Consider the following 21,967-nt stretch of genomic DNA (forward strand, 5'->3'; position numbering starts at 1 on the left):
TTTCTTTTTTTCTTTCTTTCTTTCTTTCCTGTCTCCCACGGGAACCGTTCACACATCACATTTGGGCACAGTGCCCCTCACCAACACATGTAGCTCTACCACCTAGATCCTCTCCAATCACTGAGACATGAAGAGCAATGTCATCCTTTTTCTTGGTATCGCATCACGTTAGTCTCGCGTCCTTTCTGCTAAACGAGCTTAGATTAGAAATACCTCAGCCCCCTTTTTAGAGTTCAGCTGTAGTGAGGTGGCGGCCGCTTTAAACTGAGCAGGCTTCGACGTCAGAGGCGTTTAAGACATGTGGTTTTGACATCCAATAGCCTGATAAGGGCTTTAGCACCCCCCCCCCCCCCCCCCCCCCCCTTTTCTCGCAGGAGATCCCTCTGGTGAAGACCAGTGTAGACGGGAGTTAGCCACGGCTGCAAGATCACCAGATTCAATTAGGAGCGAGATTTCCTGCTCACACCTGCAGCAGCACTTCGTATTCCCAGCTAGAACCTCGATTTAGCGAACATGTCTGTAGCGGGGCTGAAAAAGCAATTCCACAAAGCCACTCAGGTAAGAAGATGCGGCGTACGGTGCTCCGGCTCTCACTAGATCTTCCACTTACAGTGTCACGTTGTCTGGGGGAGGAGGAGTGGCGTAAGGTTTGGAAAAGCAGAGATTCATCCCCAACACAGTGATGATTAATTCACGCTAAATGTCGCTGCATTAACACGCAGTGTTGTTGCGAGTCGTGCTCCATTTATCACCTACAACCTCTGGTGTTTTTGTGGTTCTGGGGTGCACTCCGCTGAAAACACTGGCGTGCTGCAGCACTGCACCAACGGGAGAATGCATCAGTCGTGTTTGACTCCGGTGGTTATTCAGTGCGTGACGGGGAAAACACGATAATTATTCAGTGCCACGCTTTTTGCGTGTCCATCTGGGAGCCAGATGGCACAACACTGTGATGACAGTGATGTCGGGAACGTCGGTTCTTCTCCGTACCCTTCAGATGACATTCCGCGCTGACAAGCATCGGAGCTGCAGCTCATGCTTGTCGCTCACTCTTGCAATGCGCAAGTTGTGGCCCTGAAATGAAGGACGAGTTAAGTACAGGAGACACTCCGAGGCGCACCTCGTTATGCAATCGTTAAGTGCGCCTTGGCGGAAATCCGCTCCTACCAGCATCGGCACGCCATGACCTCTGCGCCCTCTAAATGCACTTATCGCCTTTTGCGGGACACCAGGTGATAAATTGAATTAAGCATTCCCCATCCATCACTGAATCATCGGTTATTATTATTATTATTATTATTATTATTGTAAGGCGCAAGCCCACCGCAAAGGTATTCTGTTCAAGGTTACCCAAAGCGCTTTCTCAACCCTCTCATTTTAGGCTAGTCGTGTATTATTATGTTATTTCAGGTCAAAGTGCACAACCTGAAGGTTTAATCACCTTTAACTCGGGAGCCAGTCAGAGTGCTCTTAAGTGAGACCTTGAATGTATGGGCTCATCAGCAGCTCAAAGGCCTTGAGTGAGTTTTATTTCCTCTAGCTTGGAAACTTCGGGAGGTTTTCCATTTATAGGGCTGAGTCACAATGACACTGTCCATTAGCTTCAGGGCCCTCACTGCAAGACACACAGAGCCTGTGTGAGTCACACACACACACATGTGTGCCCTCCCCCTCATTGTTCAGCAGTTTATTCAATCTCAGAATGGCCTTAGTGACAAGTCTCACTTTGCATTGTTCTTCAACTTTATGAGCAGCTGTCTCTGAGATGGAGGGGAATAGTGCGTTGAATGTGACAGTAATAATCACATGTCTATTCAAGGTCTCTGCCTGGAGATACTGAACACTCTTAATTGCAGGTTGAAACTGACTAACTGAGAATTAAGTAGCAGCTCGTGAGGAGAGGAGTTTACTGAAACAATTGGCAGCTCGAGATCCAATATCGACATGCAGTAGACTCTGTTATTGTTTTTTCATTTGTTTTTCACATCTCCCAACATGAGTCATTTATATTAGTGCTAATGTCACACTGACATTTGTAAGGCCTGTGTTGATAATGAATCATACATTCTGACTGCATGTTTCCAAAGAGCAGTGCTTGCAGATCACCGCTAGGTGCGTTATGTTTGGAAGACTGGATCGGGTTCGAGTGTTAAATAAAAGACAAAGTGAAGTAATTGGGAACAATCTCAAATTGCTGTTAACACATTTCTCAGTTTTAATCAAGAGCTCATTTTATCTGATTTGAAATAGACAGCAGCCCACACAGGGCATTGGATGGCTGCACTGATTGTGTTAATTCTGTGTGATGAGTCTATTGTCACCCATTAGCACGCCCTCCCTCTCCTTGCAGATGTTCCTTTCTCGTCATCAGATGAATCTGTGTGTGTGTGTGTGCGTGTGTGTGTGTGTGTGTGTGTGTGTGTGTGTGTGGGTGTGTGTGCGTGCAGGCGCAAGAGAGTAAAAGAGAGGTGGGGATACACATAAGCATTTGTAAATATGCATAGATTTATGTGGATCTGTGCATGCATAAAGAGGTGTTGTTGACTGTCTAAATATGCAGTAACTGTATCTGAACTTGAAGATTTTTACTTGGTGCTGTCTTCAATAATCTGTTTTATTCCCAGTGTGATTTAATCAGCTTTAGGCTCACAGTGTGTCGTCTCTGTGGTCTCCTGCTGTCTGTTCCTCAACATTACACACACACACACACACACACACACAGTCCTCTTCCACAGAATCCCAGTGGCAGAAGGTTCCCCTCAACCCCTCTGTTCCTGTGCCACAGCCTTGTAATCCAAGCCCAGACTTATGTGGGAAGCAACCCAGCAAGCTGGCTAGTTGTACACAGATGACAAATGTTGCTCAACCATACTTTAAGAAGACAGTCACACAACACGAGAAGACGTCGTCAATGCATGAAGTGTTAGAATCGGAGATTCATAATGGTCAGAAAGCAGTAATAAACAATCTATATCCATACCTGCTTTGTTTTTTTACTTCAATTGTTTTATCATTGCCACGTCTCAGTGCAGGCTAGAGGCAATAAGCCACAGCATTAAAATCATATGCCTGATATTGTGTAAGTCCCCGTAGTGCCACTAAAACACCTCTGACCTATCAGGACACGGATGCAGAACCTGTAGTGTTGTCCTGTGGCGTCTGGCACGGGGCTGCAGGAGGAGATGATTTGAGTCCTGTGAGTTGCAGGTCAGTGCTTGGTCCGTGATGCATGTTAAAGTGAAGTCAGGAAGCCTGAACTGATTACCTGTGTTATTCACAATTGATTGATTTTCCATACTCTGGCTAATCAGTGAATAAAAGTTCCCAGATCAACTTTAGACCATTTTTAAGCAAATATGCCCCCAAAAATTCTCTGGTTGGGGTGTCCCAGTAACATTTACTGGTTCTTGTGGTGTTATATGACTGGAAAATAAATTTGGGGATTTGATGGATGTTCCCTCCACTGTGGTCAAGTGCTCGTTTACAGGGGGTCGTTTGATTGTTGGGGTTTTCTCTCTATGATTTGAGGGTCTGTAACTAACAACGTAAAGCACCTTGAGGCCTCGAGCACCTTATTATTCAGTTTATTGAAAAATAAGATCAAAATGACAGATTAACAATTCATATCAAATAGTTGATTTTTTTCAGCAATGATATACTATAACAGATGTTACTGCATATTAAGTTATATAAAAATTAAGTTCAGGAACATCAAATAGATGATATACCCACACAAGCAGGCCTGTATACATCACTTATGGAGTGATTGTTTGAAAATCCAAAACCACACTAACATCAAAATGTTTTAGATGTGAACTGGAATTTTTTTTTTATCCTAAAATGCTGCATCGACCTTTTAGCCCAATGTGTCTCTAATTGCTAATTATCTGTGCAGCTTCAGTCTGGAGTTGAGGACTATGGCGTCTGCTGTATGAGCAACAGCAAATCCTCGTTTTAGTGGAGGAGGAAGATGCATTTCTTTATTGTAGACACTGCTGAGAAAAACGGCTCATGAAAGGCAGAATACCCTGAAGTTAACTGCGACTTCAGTGCGAAGTACACACACGCAAACTCAGTTTCACCTTTTCACATGCATCACAGAGTAATTTATTTCACACAAGCATAATCACACTTTTCTCTGACAGAATACATCTCTCTCCCTCGCTCAAGGACATCGATGCCCTGTGTGCTGCATTAATAATGGGGGCCATTTTAAAAAGAAGTGAAGCACGGGGGCATGAAGGGTAAAACCCAGCAGGGTCCCTAGGAATAGCTTTTTTTAAAAACTTTCTTCATTTAATCTGCAATCCATTAGTCATTCTCACTATGTGATGTAACTCAGCACATGCTATAATAGGTTATAATACCTCGAAAGTGTTTGTATTTCATTTAAACCTGCTATAACGACAGCACAGTGTATTCTTCCCCTTTTGTGTTTAAGCTCACAAGCAGCGTTTCCAACCATCTTATTTTTAAAGGTGATGATCTCTGGCTTAATACGTCACAAGTCAACTCCACCTCGGAGTCAAATGAGTCACGCTTAGAGCAGATTCTACTCTCACGATGCCACCGTCGCTTTCAGGTGAGCACATTTTTATCTCGGTCCTGCAAGCAGGAAGACGAAAATCTGTTCATCAAATAGAAGCTGCAAGAGAGAGGAGGGAGGGAGGATGAGCAGGAAAGCTTGAGAACGTGTGGCAGAACCAGTGAGAGATGAAAAAATAAAGCGAGTCTTTGGGGGGTTTCACTCTTGCAGGCTTTTCAGATAAAATGGTTTCTTTGCTTCTCGTCAGAAAGAAGCTGACGAGTTTCCAAGTTTGGCTCCCTCCGTATGAGTCACGCTTGCATCTAAAACATAGTGAGTCTAAAGAGGTTTAATCCAGTTTGTTTCATGCCATGTTGGAATATTTAGCTTCTTGTTGCATAAAATGTATTCTGAAAATGACTGAAATTACGCATGTGTGTAGAGCTCGCTCCTGTCTGCATTACATGTGCATCTCAACCGTACCTCACACACTGCAGAGACCGTTATCTCGATCCAGACTCGTGGCTGTTCTGCATATGCACTACCCACGTTTTCAGCCTGTTCTTGGGTAATGATCAACACAATGTTGCAATACAGTTTATTAACTATAGTATAGCACACATCAATGTGAGTAAAAATGTGCGCATTGACATGATAACAGTATAATTTGGAATCAACCTGCACTACTTTTTAAATCTATGCACTGGTATATTTGGGTAATAACGCCACCTTTTATGTTTCCGTGGATGCCAAAAGATGGAAATCAGTGGTGAGGATGCAGTTGAGGAACAGAAATACAAGCAGCCTTGATCTGTTTGCAAATGAAATTGTCTGTGAAGATAGTTTAGGTACATGTCGATGAGTGATTGTTGGATTCTATGGCTGTCTGCGAGCCGTTACGAGTTGTAAAATCAAGAGGCAGTTATTAGATTTGAACGTCGTATATTTCTTGCAGTGGGTAATGGGAGTCGTGATCCTTTATTTAGCAGTCAGGCCTGGTTCTACTGGAGATTTCCCAGCGTGTGTGCTGAATGCTAATATAACAGCTACACACGTGCCACTCTGATTTATGCTTCTTGAAAAACTGGGCGGTTCATTGTAGTTTGTGGGTGAAAGGCAAATTCTTTAGCATGTAACACTGTGTGTGTATATCTTTCCAGTATCATCTCTTGGTTCTGGAAAAGTATGCAGTGACAAAATGTGAACGCCCGTGGACGGACACCCATGCGAGCCTGGGGATAGCAGCAGGGTCTGTGGATGTGATTGACGCCTGCAGGGCTTTAGGGCAGCAGATTGCAAGTGGGTGACTCATTCAGCCTGGATCCTCGCTATAGGCCTACTGCAGTGCAGCGTAAAACAGATCCAGCTGGGAGATAACAGATGGGGCGGGAGGAACAACAAGAGTGAAGCAAGGATAAGAGATAAGAAAAGCAATGAAGAGGAGGATAGCAAGCATCCTTGTGCTGATAGGGAGTGGCACAGAGGCAGAGGGAGAATTCAGCCAAGAGATGCTGAAGGCTGCAGCAGAAGGACAAACTCTCCGAAGTCAAGAGAGAGTGTGGAGGACAGAAAAGCTCTGCAGGGATTTACTCACATGCAGGCTGTAGGGAAAAAATGCAGCTCAATGCTGAATTTTGACAATTGACAGGATCCTTTTTTTACTTCTAAATTCTGGGTGAGGCTGCAGCTTACATTTTCTCAGTTATTTGATGGATTATTTCTATTAATTGGCCAAAATATTTTTTTCTAAATATCAGAAATTTCACACAGTGTAAAACAGAGATGGCATGGGAAACAGCCTGTTCTTGCTTTTGAAAGGGTTAGAAAAACAGCACCACTTTGATGGCAGAGCTTAAATTGTAGTCAAATGGTGCCTCTCATGCTGTAATCACATATAAGTCACATGCAGCACACTTCTAAAGTGGGCCGGACCAGTAAAACTTCCCCTTCTTTCAGTGAAAAGATGTTTAACCACACATTTAATCCACGAGAAGATATCTTAATATAAGAACTGCAAATCCAACATTGCTGTTTTTCTCAGTTTTTCCACACGATAAAGAGACACTGCTCCAGTTAATGAAAGAAATCTTTAACCTAAGGAATAAAGGTGTCGTTCATTGCCTAGACTGGACTGTAATTATACAATTAAAAGTTTCTGTAAAAAATTTTTGACCCATTGTTTAAAAACATCCTATAGTCAGGAGTGAAAAACAGGAACTTTGACACTGCTCTAGGCTCTGTATGATGTCATTGAGAGCATAAATCCTCAACATGCTCTCACACAGCTCTGGCTGTAAGCCCAGAAGTCCCTCTCACTTGACAGGTTCAACCTGAAAACCATCTGTTTGCGAAGAGCAGCCAATCATAAGACACTGTGAGGAGGAGGGAGGGGAGGGGCTTAACATGAGATGATGAGATCAATAAGAGCTGTAATTGAACTGAATCATTCCAGGCTAATAGAGTCCAAAATAGCAAGATTGAGCTGCAGTACCATGTTGCATAAAATATCCCATTTAAGGTTATAGAACAAACCCAAGGTGGCACTTATGGGAATCTTTACTGTTAATAAATACTTGATTTCTGGTCTGTGACAGAAAAGACATGCAGGAGACTACAAACAGGTGCTGTACTCTTCCCACCTTCCTGCTTCGTGTCATATGTGGCACGCTTCTTCCTGCACGTACATCATGAGGTGAAATGTCCTCCAAAGGCCTGGAAGCTCTCTCTTTAAGTCAACACAGTGAATCCAGGTTTGGCCGGCAGTGGATCAGCAATGCAGTAAAAGCAGTGCTGCACTGGATCCAGTCCAGCAGCAGTACCTGCATTAATATCCCTCTCATCTTTTTATCTCCTTTATTTCTCCCCTTCATTGGTGCTTCTAATTATCTGCACTTGCTTGTCATTTTCCTCCCAGCTAAATATCAAACTTTTCTGCAGTGCCCTTCTACCTTTTGTGTAAAGTTCCAAGATATATAATGTTTGATTTTTGTCTTCAAACTGGAAGATTTTACACTGGTTCTAACACAGTTTTGCCGTATATTGCACAGCACACGTGCAAACTCTTGTTTTCTTATTAGGCGTGCTTCAGAAAGAAATTTAGACCTTCACATAGATATATCAAAGTAACCGTGACAGGTTTTCGTCCAGTGTGAAAGTCAAACGCCACCTCCATCACCACACCTCAAACAAATCATTAATTTCCCTGACACTGCATTAATCCTAAAGATAGTATTACGACAAGTTTTTATTGACCTTTGAGCGTGTGACCAGCTTTCTCCAGAGCTGCTGCCACACATTTCAGGGAAAGGGTGTCTCCAAAAACAACACAGTAACAGATCTGACACGCTGTATATCTAACTAAATCCTGTATGTTTACTTAAATTATTTAATCAGGTTTAAGCCGCTGAAAACCACCAGCAGCAGCCCACGGAGAGCTTGTGGACTGAGCACTGGCCTTTGGAGTTGCCATTGTTCTGACGTCAGGTTTTTGTTCTGTGGGTTAAAGACAGTCACGACCTGCAGCGTTCCCCATATTCCCTATTATTAGCTCGTCCAGTGACTGGGTGCTGTCAGCACATTGGACATTTTAAATATGCAGAGCAAACGTGAATGAACATTGTTTAGCCAGCTAGATATCTGTCAGAGAAGAAGGTGTGCGGAGTGAAAACATTGGTGCCCGGTGTTCTGCTATTTCAGTCATTCTTATTTTGACAGCAGCAGTCGCTAGAGGTTCCTTTTTTCTTTTTTCTTTCTTCCTGCAGTTTCTTTACCGTCCGTGGTTTCTCCTTTCACTCCTTCCTCATCCTCTTTCTCTCGCTCAGCATCAGTATTCAGGCCATGGTGGATGTTTTATTCATATTATGTATTCCTGGCATCAGCCACTGCAAGAGACACTAGCTTAGACTTGGGGCCGGTAAAAAGGAACTCTCAGTACCTGTTACTAAGAATTAGGAGAAGGTTATCCTCACCACACTTAATTAATAAGAAAAATGAGCATTTTCCCATTTTAAATATGTTTTTATAAGATTTTCCTGTGTGAGGATTGTGAAGCAAAGTGTTTTATTCTTGCAGACAGAGATAGGACTGACGTCTACTTCAGGAGCATTCAGGTCACATCATTATTACCTGAAGATTTCCCTGTAAACCTGCTTATCCCACTGATTGTTGAGCTGCCTACATGCTTGGACATGTTGAAGAGGCACTGCAACATAATTTAGGGACACGTATGCTTTTATTGTGCATTCACTTGGAATTAGAGGTCATGTTTAAGTCACATAAAAGCACCTTGTTTTAGATTTAAGCAGAAAAAAAGGTGTTAATTATACTTTTACAGCATTACTGAGAACACATCTGACAGGCAGTGATAGTTCGTAGCCAAGTACTCCACTTATATTAAATTATTAGATCCATTTCCAGTTTTTATTCCTACTTTTTCATTTATTTATTTTCATTTTATTTATCTTTATTTTATATTATTTTATATTTTCCGATAGGCTGAACAGCGTTACAGATTAAAGCTGTTACCCCCGATCACTGTGACCACTTCCTCTGGGGCATCAACTAAGCAGCGAGCAGTTCTTCTAAACAGATTTTTCTCTATTCAGATGTTTCATTATGTCAAATATTTAATAAAGAAAGAAAAATTACAAAAAATATCAGATAATACAGTTATTGTTGCACAAATTTGTTTTTCATGTGTAATATTGGTAAAGGAATTTTCTGTGGTTGATTTTTATTTTTCAGTTGTTGTATTTCTGTTTGAATGAAGAAGCTCTTCTTGTCCATTATACCGGATGGGTTTCATTCCCTGACTGCAGATGGTGTGTGTGTGTGTGTGTGTGTGTGTGTGTGTGTGTGTGTGTGTGTGTGTGTGTGTGTGTGAAAGCAATTGAAAAATAAAGAAAATCTAGGAAAAGTGGGTTATTTTGTGAAGAGAGAGCAGGAAGAGATGAGAGGAGGAAGTAATGGAGTTAAATGGAGAGAAGTGGAGGATGCTGGGAACAGAGCTGATGAGGAGGCAGCGCTTTGTGTCCCCAGTTTAATGCCTAATTTGGCTCATGAAGGGGCAGTAATGAGGATCGGGAACAGAACACGCTTTATTGTACTTACATGTCTGATAAAGCAGCTCTCCGGGTGTTTTGAGAGGGGGGTATGTCAGGACGTGACAAGGTGGGGTCCTTCTGTTTTTTATTTGTTTGTTTCTTTAAAACAACACCAACAACCTCAGCATCCCCCACCCCCTCCCCCAAACAGAAAATGCATGTTTCCATCCTAGACGTGGACACACAAAAAACACTCACTCGCCTCGTGCCCAGACAACAGCCTCGCACCAGCTGTGGGGGTAAGACCGAATGGCTTGTCAGGGATTATGCTCAGATTAATCGGAGCACAGTGACTTTGCATCATATTTGAGCTGTGTGCGAGCCAAAATCAGGGCGCTGCACGGTAATCTGCGAAACGTGCAGCATGTGCCGGACAAGACCGCAAAATAGACCATGTGACAGAGGTTCACGACTCTGCCATCAGGCTGTTTTGGGGGTTTATTTTTTGTGGATTCATTTAGCAATTTAAGTGCTGATGCCCTACATGATTAACAACCTTTTTTTTTAATTTATCAAGCTATATGTTAAGATTATTACAAATGATGTGAGAATAGAGATAAAACATCTGTTTTACTATAATCCTATTATAAATATGGCCTCAAAATGTTCATTTTATTAGTAATAAATCATTCTAATTAAACATTCACTATAATGTCCTATAATTGCCTTCATGTTATTCTTTGCTGTGCGGTGGGGTAATTATTTATTTGGCTCAATGCGCTGTATAAACAATCCTCTTCATCACCTTCCAGATTTATAAAAATGTGCCACAGGCTTGGCGGTAAATTGTTATTTTTCTGATGCTCAGACTCAATATGGCAAACACCACCCACAGACAAAGCTGTAGATGAGGCACCTTGAATTAAAAGCCAATATAAGATGGCTTTTTAATCAGAAAGAGGCTGTAGACTTGTGTATCTCTGCAGTCATGAAACAAGGTGTTTGCCGAAGACATTTAAATAAATTATTACAGGATGATGATCATGTGCATTTTGCAGGAAGCGAGTCAAGAAGGTATGGCAGTTCTAGAAGAATCGTAATGTGGGAAACACTTCAGTTTTAATCAATCCTAAGTGCATTTAATAGTTTACAACACAATATGATGTAGTACTGAACATTCAGCCTCCCACCAGGTGACCAGTGCAATCGCCTTGTGACCTGATGTCGTCACCCAGAAGTTGAAGGTGCAAGTACTTTCAGTCAGTCACCAAATGCAAAAAAAAGTAGCAAAATTAAGTTGCAGCTTATATTTTTTTTTTTAGGTATCTTTTGCTGCAGTGGAACACAAATAGAAAAATTAGCCTCAACACTCAAAACCTCAAAGGATGTGCAGTTCTGAGCATCACCTCATAAATTATTGATTTAACCTGCTGAGTTTGCATGAGCACAAACAGGAACTGCAGACCACCTCCTGCCTTTTAAGCTTGAACAAAAACTAAACCTTCAAAATTGTTCTGAAAGGCTGCAGTTTTACTGAAGCGAGCTTAATAAACTGGCGACTGAGTGCGTAATGACCTTCAACGAGGAGTTTTTAGCATGTCATTGCATGCTGTTTATGTCAGTATCCATTTTTAAATCTTTGAATTTACGTGCCTGCAGCATCCTTCCTGTTTATTTTCTCAATGCTGATTTTAATCAGCTGTCACTAACAAAACAGTCTCAAATTCCCACTTGGCAGAAATCTGAAATAAAAATAACTAATTATGTTAAAATAGGACGACGACCAGAAAATTATTCTATACTTATCCTTTCATCTTGAGATGTTTTTATATGTTTTGCTATATTTTATGGTCGTCAGAATTCAGTTGCTTTTACATAAATGTGAAGGTGAAGCAGAAGTCCTCGTTGTTCTGGGTTTCATTGCATTTCTGTTTTTCTCTTCTCTCCTGTCATGACCTCCTTTTTGGGCAGGAAATCTAATCAAACCAGACCGGCCTTGAAAGGCAGACAGTCAATATCAAATATACAAAACGCCGGACTGGCGAGGCTTTTCAATTTCCTCAGCTTTTATTAGGTACGGATTGATGACATCGTGTAATTTGTGAGTTATTTCTGCAGTGAGATTGAAAATTTGTGTCTCGGAGAAGGAATCGGGTTTGTTTGTTTCTTTATTTATTTGTTTATTTTGAGGGTTTTTTGGATATTGGCATAAATGCATCACTGCTTGTTTTTACCCAACGCTGCTCCTAAATCATGGTTTAGCTTGATGGTAGCCTCATCAGCAATGTTAATCAACTGGGTTTAAAACAAAACAAAACAACAACATCATATTGGAGTCATGAAAGAAGAAGAAGAAGCAGAAGTAGAAAAAACATGGCAGGAAGTTCTTTTCATTAATAGCGTTTTTCAGTGGACACTGTCACAGCACACACACTCAGACACACTTGTTTCCACCTATTTGTTCTCCTGCTTTTCTTATCATCGTCATCACCATCACATGTCCTCACCTGTCACACTGTCACACACAGAGCTCTGCTTGATTCTGTTGCAGCTTTCTGTTATGCTGCATTACAATGCAATGCATTCAGATGGTAATTATAGTAGATTTTTAACAGAACTCAAACTCTGTGTATAGTTCATCTATAGTGCTGCCAGGAAGTATTTTCTTTTATATTAATCAGAAAATACAGAAGTCCCAAACACCATGTAGCTACAGCAATCTATGGCATCACTTCCTTTTGTCTTATGTAAACAGATAAGACCTGGAGTCATATCATCGAGCTAATTAATTATACTGACACACTATTAAAATTGAAGAGTAATGATAATACACTCTGTGACACCACAAGGCCGATTAATAAGCCAATATTTCTGCTTTTTTCTTTTTCCTGCAATATTTCATCTTTACTTAAAAAGTGGCAATGTCTCCGGTGTTGTGTGATATCATCGTTTATTCATAATCATTAATCACTCTGTGTTTCAGACTTGATGATCTTTTAATTACTTGTTTATTCCAACCAGCAGCCAAAACCCTGAACATGCTTTATTCTCTTTATCATCACATACATGAATCCTTATATTTGAGAGGCTGTGATTGTGTGAAACCTTTGATATTTTTTTTAAATAAATATCCGCCTTTTATCAAAGCTGTTCTCTCGAGATTGTCTGCTTAATTGATTAATCCTTACAGAAACGGTACAAACAGTACTGTTGTTTTGCACTGAGCCTCATTGTTAATGGTCATGTTTTCTGTGGGAGGACTGCTCTCTGTCAGTGACTGATAGCGTGGAGGGCAGTGAGGAGTTTTGCTTAGTTTTTAAATGAAGAATAAAGATCCAGGCCATTGAGTGCATGACTGCGTATATATGTGTGAGGCTGATTTTTGGTACAAGGTCAAACATTTTCTCAGCAGACGAGCCAGATTCATCGTTCCTGACGCGGAACTGTTTCCTCTGAGACGAACGATAACACACACACAACACAAAGAAATCAGAAGACACACAAAATGGCTGCTGTGTCTCTTTCACTGGTTTTAACAACTCCGACCGCCAAAATCTACAAGTCAGCTGGATCACATGTTCTTATAGGGAATGATGGGTTCTTAATATACCTGGATGACACTACTCACCAGCCACTTTATTAGGCACACCTTCCTTGTACCACTTTGAACTCCTTTTCCCTCAACTGCCTTAATAATTAATGACACAGATTCAAGAAGGTGCTGGAAACACTCCTGCTCTTAGCTCTGACAGGAGTGCCACCCGGTGTGGTCTTCTGCTTGCTTGACATTTTGTTCCTTCAGAGATATTCTAAATAACGTGGTTATTTGAGTTTGTGTTGCTGGATATTTTCTTTTTGTCAGACCATTCTCTGCAAACACTGGAGATGGTTGTTCAGGGAAGTGTCAGTACAGATGAGCAGTTTCTGAAATACTCAGACCAGCCCGTCTGACACCAACAACCACGGCAGATTCAGAGTCACTTGCTGCAGTGTGATTGGTGAGTAGATATTTGCATTAACAAGCAGGTGTATCTAACAAAGTGGCCTGTGAGTGTCTAATATTCTGTTTCATATTCCGACACTTGCTATCTTCTCGGATGTTATGTTATGTTATTCAAACTGACATCACAACTTTAGCAGCAGTCGTAGTTACTATAGTTCATACATGGCACTGATAAGTCTAGTTGTTGAGACGACTTCTTCTTCTTTGTGTTTAGTAAACTGACAGTCAAGCGGAACTTTATACTCACAAGCAGGATAATTGATGTGGTCACAGAAGTGTGGATTACAGATGCGTGCCCACGCACACGGCACACTGCACACAGCACACAGCAGGTTGCAACTGAGCGCTTTAATAACGATCATTAATACGGATATTCAGCGTCCACTTCCTAGACAGCACCATCATTACACCCACACAGATATAACTCGCAGCACTGCTGTGTAAACAGAAAAATTATATCACTGTGAATCTATTGCACACACAGAAGGTGCCTTTCTGTTTGCTTATGTTTTAGAAAAAGTCAAGTCCTCAAAGCTCTGTCATTATCTCTACCGACAGACAAGCGAACGTGAAATGGAAATTGCGGTCTGGCAATCAAGTACAGCAAAACAGAACACCGACATGCTGCGATGTGCCATTAAATTTGTATTTGCATATTATGCAGGGCGTGTGTTTAAATAAAGGGTGAGTCACTCTATCTGAAGATGTAAAATATTTTTTTAGGGTCATGTTCCTCAGTGTCTGTTGGTGATAAATAAAAAGGAATGCCTCTACAATCTTACCTGTTTGCTGATTAAGGCCCCAGTTACACAGGCTTAGAGACCACTCAGTGACACCCCCACCCCACTGGCAACCGCTGGTTGCTAGGGAACGGTGTGTAATCCCTGACCATTTGGCAAGTGGTTGCTGGGGGTTGCTAGAGGTATCTTGGTGAAACTGGTTGCAAAGAGGTATATAGTGTCACATCAAAAACCTTCTTGGAATTGCTTTGGTCACTAGCAGATTGCCACAGTCTTGTCTGCAAACACTCGCCAACTACTCGCTGAGCAGTAGTGACAGAGACCGCCTGCCCTCAAAATAAAGCTAGCTCCTTTCGAAATGTGTTTGCTGCAGCAAATGGGTACGACCTTTACTTTGAAGGAGGACATTCTTAGTTTACTGTTTGTGTTGCACGTTTTACTAGCATTCAGCTAGCAGTTAACACATTTGTAGATAGTATGACATCTCCCATACAATCTGTTAGCGACCAAAGCAATCACAAGGAGGTTTTTTTGTGCCACAGCCTCAGTTTTATCCTAGCAACTGCAAGCAATCTTGAGGAACCATTCATATATTAAGCATGCTAATGGTTTGTTTTCTAAATAACAAGCTAATGACATATTAAAACAGACCTTTAAGGATGCTCCAAAAGCCATAAACCACAACCCCAGTGAAGAGCCCCCTCAGTAATCTTCTCCTATACGTCTTTGCTAAACCGATTGCTCTTTGCTTTTTTGTTGTTGTTGTGAAACCAACTTGGCCATCTCAGCCGCCACAGAAGCCTTTGTGTTGACTAGATTACCTTAATACTGAATGATAAGGACAGAAAAAGGGTCCATTTACGCTCATTCAGAATTATTCTGTAAGACATGCTGTTCAGCTATATAGTTAGTCAAAAGGTGTTTATTGTTGTTCAGTAAAAACTGCCCATCAAACACAATGAGTGATTTAAAAACAGGATAATTGTAAATGTTTTCTTATAAAGAAGCTAATCGACCATCTGACAAGCACTTTAGTAGAACTGACCTCTCAAAACACTCTTCCTGCAAGAAATCTTTAAACATTAACAGGCTGAATGAATCAAGTGAAACAAATGGACAATTGAATGATTCAGTTTAATCATTGATTGATTGATTGATTGATTGATTGATTGATTGATTGATTGATTGATTGATTGGTTGGTAATTTTATTTCAACATGTGAACAATATACAAGTACATTTAGAAAAGAAATAAGAGAGAAAAAAAATACTATACAAATTACATACAAAAAAACATTCTGATTAATTTACATGTTGAAAGGGAGTGGGAAGAAGTATACACTTATTTAATCCCACCCCTGTCCCATAAATTATCAGTGAATATTTAGTCAGCTTCCTTACTGATATAATTTGTAATAAAAATAGTGAACAGATTTCTGATATACTATATACTATAATATCACATCATGAATTTTTTGTTTGTTTGTTTTTAAATAGAGACATTCACTTAATTTAAATATTTTCCTTTTCTTTATAGATCGAGAAGATCATATTTTTATAACTCTTTTTGAACAGTTTTATGTTTGGACATTGCTTTAATTCCATATTCAGTTTGTTCCATAGTTTCACTCCTTGAACAGAAACACAAAAGCCTTTTCTTGTAGTACGTACCTTCATTGTTTTGAAGTTACAAAAACCCCTTAAATTATAACTTCCTTCTTTCAAAAAAAACATACTCTGAATATTACCTGGCAGTTCTTTATTTTTTGCTTTGAATAGAATTTGTGCTGTTTGGAATTTCACTAGATCAGCAATTTTCAATATTTCAGACTGCAAAAATAGTGAGTTTGTATGTTCCCTATAACCTGCATTGTGGATGATTCGAATTGCTTTCTTTTGAAGAGTAAAAAGTGAATGTAATGTGGTTTTATAGTTATTGCCCCAGACCTCTGCACAATAGCTTAAGTATGGTGAAACCAGTGAACAGTAGAGAATATGAAGTGATGTTCTGTCGAATACCTGTTTTGCCTTGTTTAGTACTGCAATGCTTTGTGATACTTTGGAATGGATATATCTTACGTGAGCTCTCCAGTTAAGTTTTTCATCTATTATTACCCCCAGAAATTTATTTTCACTGACTCTTTCAATATCAACACCATTTATTTGAATCTTTGCATTTGTATTTAAACTACTATTTCCAAATAACATCAGTTTAGATTTATTCAAATTTAATGATAATTTGTTTTTATCAAGCCAGAACATCACTTTACTTATTTCATTAGTCATATCCTCCAATAAATTCTGCAGATCATCACCAGAGCAAAAAATGTTTGTATCGTCAGCAAAGAGAACCATTTTTAATACTTTGGACACTTTACAGATGTCGTTAATGTACAAGTTGAAGAATTTTGGACCCAAAACTGACCCTTGGGGTACACCACAAGCAATGTCCATACATAAGGAGCAACCACCATTTATTTTCACAAACTGCTTTCTGTCACTTAAATAACTCCGGACCCAATCTAAAACTACCCCTCTGACACCATAACGTTCCAGTTTTCTTATTAATATATCATGATCTATAGTGTCAAATGCCTTTGTCAAGTCTATGAATAACCCAGCCACATATTGCTTTTTGTCTATGGAATTTGTGATGTATTCTATTGAATCTAATTGAGCTTATCTATCAGTTGAGGTTCTCAGTCGTCAGCGTTTGAAATAACGACAGATGCACTTTTTCTTTTTGGTTCATGAAGACGTTTCAGCTTTCATCCAGGAGGTTTCGTCACTTCTAAAAGCCAATGGACCCCAGTGGGATTGTCCAGTTTGGGGGGGGTCCTGAGAGTTGTTGATCCACCCTGAAATCATGTGAGTAAAGGTGGGTTGAGAGAGGAGTGAAGGAGGGCCTACAGCACCAATTATCAGCCATCTGTATCTCAGCCTTGAGAGCTCCTCCCAGGCATTTCAACCCTCACACACACCTTGACTCATGTGACCTTATAACGCATATGATGGCAGGCAATGTTTCTCAGAGGAGTCACAACTTCGCCTCAGGAATGACATATGCCTTAATTCACACCTTGCCTCAACTGACTATTAACAACTTAAATGATTACAGCTGGGCTTTCAAGACCCCCTCCAAGGGGACAACTCCACCAGAGGTGGGGACTCTTGGATGAGAGATGAAACGTCTTAACCAACTAGAACGAACAGAAGTCCTGTTTCCTTTATTTTGGGGTCTGTTGTGCCAACTAACACTGGCAAATTGACACGTAAACGAGAATGATCAGCTTGCAGAACTGAGGGAACCTATATAGATGACAGCTGGAAGGAGCGTGTTTGGAGGCGTGGTCCTGCTCCTGAAATTCTGATACATAATCTCCAATTAAATATGTAAAAGTGCAGTGGGCAGTTTTCAGGGCCCTTTCTGTACATTTAGTAAATATTTTTCTTTTAGGTTTAAACAGTGAGTGACTGACAAAAAGACTTCATTAAACAGGTGAAATTAACAACTGAGTCAAAAGTGCACTGAGTGGATGGAAGAGGAACATGGTGAGTTTTTCACACGTTCATCTGCATCCAAGGCAGACCTACTGAGAATTTCATACTTTATGACCGAATCAGTCATATTTTTAACAGATGAAGGATTACTCTCCTGCATCACTGGGCCTGCCTTGCCTGAAATATGCTCATCAGCATAACTGCCGTAATTTGCAAAAATAAAACGGCACATTTTTAATATAATAGCCCGAGAATAACTCGTTACTATAAATAACTTTCAGTATGACAAATTTTGTCGCGTGTGCAGTTGCTCATCCTCCGCCGTTGTCATGTCGTCATCATCACGAGTCCCACTGCTTGCAAACTCTGGCACGTTTTCACCACACAGACACACAGAGCCAGCTGGTTCTCACCCACCATCACTACCCCCCACCGCCACCCATCCCTCTTCTCTTTCCTCCCTCTCTTCCCCCAGTTACTGAGCAATACATGGAAGGATGTGTGCACAGCTATCTCCCCAGCTACAGACTCATCCCTGCTGTTACATAAGTGCCACGCAGAGGCTTACAAATCAGATTATAATAGCCATGGGCCACACTCTTAGAAAGGATGGAGGTTAGTGAAGCAACATGGCGGACCTATGGACTGCTGCTGGCAGTTTTGGAGAGAGATATGGCTGGCACCCTGTCGTGTCTGGGTGTTAGTCTACACTTGGTGTCTTACAGCTATTAAAAAAGGCCTCATGAGCCCTGCTTTTGTGTCCCGGTAGGTTGAGTGAGATTGTAGTCATCATTAGAACCAACAGTATTGCTGAATTTTGTCCCCACTAATACCTCACAAGGTCCTTGATGTTTAGCAGGATTACTATCATCCTAAAACGGCTGTGTCTGGAACAGCTAGCCCACCCACACGTCGTTTCTGAGTACTGCGATTTAAGAATAACGGAGGGATTTTCCTTGATTCCACGACAGCACAGGTCTACTAAATTGGGCGACATTACGCACTCACAGCTTCCTGGTGTTATGTCCTTAGAGATCCTGGTCAGCTGAGGTCAAAGTTTAGCAGCGTACTGCAGATTTCAGTTAAGGTGAATTCAGACAAATTGGTGAGTCAGAGCCCAAACTCGGAGCGTGGTGTTGCACGAGTTGCAAGACGATGAGAACATTGAGGCCTTGAGGGTATTTAGAGGTGAGAGAAAAAGCAGAACACGAGAGAGAAAAGGACATGAGAGAAAAAAAGAAAAACCTCCTGGGCATTTTTATGTAGTTTTTTAAAAACATTTTTCTTTTTAATATTTTGTGAAGATTTGACAGTTCACTGTCGTATTCTCAGCTGACCTGAACATAGCCTTACCTCAGTGCTGTTTTTCACAACATAAAAGGAGGTAACGGACGAGGGAAAAAAGGTGATAAATGTACCAATTTAACCTTTGTACACACAAAATAAGAGTCGTGTGATGACTGTGTTGTTTTTACTCTGTAAAAATGTCTCCCACTATGGTGGGAAAAGGACAGCTCGGCGGCAGGTAACTGGATCAGGAGGGGAGGGATGTTTTAATTCTGACAGGAAGTGTATTGTCCAGCAGCAGGGGCTGTCCTGCTAATGGCTTCACTAATCACTCTTGTCATTTTTAATCTCCCTCTTCCACCCTGGGTGTATTTAAAGCAGGGGCCTCCGTGTGCCCAGCCTGGATTAGAATAGTGAGCAGGAAAGGAGGGGGGGAGGCATGGGAGGCAGCGGGGAGGAGAGTGGCATCAGCAGCACGCTCCTTGTGTGCCTCACATTATGTGCCATGTGACTAATGCTAATGCTAACAGCACTGTTTTAATACTGAATATACAAGTATGAAGAGGACAGGAGGATGGATGCACTTGGATTTACATTCATTTAGTCTAACAAGCAGGTACAAATGTAGATCTGCATCATAGACAAAGAGAACCTATAGGTCATTTAAATCAAATCTAAATTTATATCTTTTTATATTAAACCATGATCTCTGCAAGGCTTGTGGGATGTCAGCATTAAAAACCTCCGTGTATCCCATGGGTTTCTGTGTAATCGTATCCATACATGAAATCATTTGAAAAAAACAAACCTTTTTTGTAACAAAATATCGATTTCTGCTGTCCCTGTATCGATACATTATTAGCAAACAAAATATCACGATACTACACAGTATCGATTTTTTCCCCCACCCCTATTACATGCAGTCATATAGCTGTGTAAGCCATGTTAAATCTATTTATTGGTTTGTTTAATTTAGACCTGATATCAGGTAACATTCATTCATGCCTCAGCGGCGCTTTCGGTTCAGTGGCACTTTGTAAATATTAGCATGCTGACAAACATAACTGAAATATGAAACATAGCATCAGTAACAGTGAATTTAGCTCTGTAGGTTTTTTTATAAAAGCAGAATTAAAATACCTTTAAAACATAAATGAAGCAAAATAAGTCTTAATAGGATTGTCCTTGCCCATAAAGTGCTTTGAATTGTGATGTTGTTTTTCAGGACTTCCATAAGATCTCTTCAGTTTTGCTTTGGTGGTGGTGGTAGTGGTGGTGGTGTTTGGGGGGGGGTCTTTACTTTACTAATATAAAACTTTGTATTTAGCATGCAGACAACAAAAAAAAGCCATGTTTATTTCCACCCACTCTTTCTATTTATAGCATTTACAGTGAAAGGTAGAAGATAAAATAAATATAAAAGACTACTGACTTGTTTTTAAATGTCTTCTGTATTAAACTGCACTTTTCTTAATGGTAATATTTTTGATATAATAAGCTGAACCACCTCAGAAGCAGATTTCCAAACTGTGAATCATAAAAACACAAATGCATGTGTAGAAATATGAAAATAACAGCCTGACTGTTTGCGCCGGTGCAGCTATGATGATATAGAGTTGATCACAGTGTGCTCTGCAGTTAGCGAAGTAATCTAATCCTGGACTTCCTTTTAAAAGCAACAGCAGACACTTTCTGTGTCAGCGTCAGCTCAGTTTCATTGCAGCCTTTTAAGAGTATTAACTGAGCCTGTCCTACACAGGTGTGAAAGCCTGCTCTTTAAAGTCTCCTGTTGTATTTGCCTACTAGGTTTTTAGTAATCCCTGTGGGCAGGTCTCTTAATCAAAAAGCAAGCAGTGATGGCCTGCTGGTGAATCATTGTTGGCAAATAAATATATAAATGTGAGATTCAGCACCTGGTAAAGGTTTTATTCTGGCAACGGTGTTGAATAAATCCTTTTAAAGTCAGGAGAAAGGCGCTGTGGTTCTTGCTGCAAGCTTGACTGCAGGATCAATACAACTCTCATATCCTTCACTAAAAGCCAAGCTGAAGCCACCGGCCAGGTAGCCAAGCCCAGCGAGAGCCTGTGTGGGAGAAACACTTGTGCTTGTTTAGCTGAAAAGATAGAAAACATACATCCTACTAGCACTCGTCTTACAAGTCAGAGTTTGCATAAAGTAATGTGATATAATTTGTCATTAAAAGTAGCTGCTTTCCAGATTGTGTTACAGTAGAGGACGTTAACCTGCCAGGAGAGAAGGCGGACGGTGCTAGCACTGCTAAAATTGGTGACATACTGGGTATCTGCTACACCCCAACCTTCTTCCATACTGGAGGAGCCGATGATACCTGCAACAGGGGAATATCAGCACATTTGTATAGTTATTTCTAAAACTAGTGTTTTGAAACGGATGCAAGACATTTTTATTTTTTACTAGTTTACTGTTTTTTGGGTGGGGGGGTTGCTGTCATCACAGCAACATGGCAGTGCAGCCATTGGCATTGTTGCCCAATAGCGCAAACATGTGAATCTCCGGGTTTTGTTTTGACATTTCTCTGTGGAGCTGGCATGTCCTTTCCTCCAGCTACTCTGGCTTCCTCCCACAGTCCAGACGTGCAAGTTAGGTTAATTAAGGATTTTAAAGTTGGCAAACTCCTGGCAACCACCGATCGCTGGCAAGACCTCCTTGTGACTGAATATAACAAACGCTCACCAGCTAATCCTCGCGCTGTAGTGGAAAGAGTGCGACGTAAAGTAGAAATAGAACGTTCACCTTATAAGAAAAACTGCATCTTTGCTGCAAGCAAAACATTTCAAAATGGCCTCTGTGAGTAAGGCCTAAATTGGCCTTACTCACAGAGTAAGTTAGAT

At 40.8% G+C, this 21,967-nt stretch overlaps 1 protein-coding gene across 3 annotated transcripts in view; it reads left to right on the forward strand.

Annotated features, from left to right (window-relative positions):
• Window positions 1-365: 365 nt before the first annotated feature.
• The window catches only part of sh3gl2a (SH3 domain containing GRB2 like 2a, endophilin A1), a 37,817-nt gene continuing 16,215 nt past the window's right edge, over window positions 366-21,967 (forward strand). For all 3 annotated transcript variants that reach the window (XM_026171271.2, XM_080302987.1, XM_080302986.1), the window contains exon 1: window positions 366-558. In XM_026171271.2, coding sequence (XP_026027056.1) covers window positions 514-558 — 45 coding nt within the window. In that variant the 5' untranslated portion in view covers window positions 366-513. The remainder of the gene's footprint in view (window positions 559-21,967) is intronic.

The sequence above is a fragment of the Astatotilapia calliptera genome, chromosome 6 (assembly GCF_964374335.1).
Source record: "Astatotilapia calliptera chromosome 6, fAstCal68.1, whole genome shotgun sequence".
In the NCBI taxonomy this organism is placed as follows: Eukaryota; Metazoa; Chordata; class Actinopteri; order Cichliformes; family Cichlidae; genus Astatotilapia; species Astatotilapia calliptera.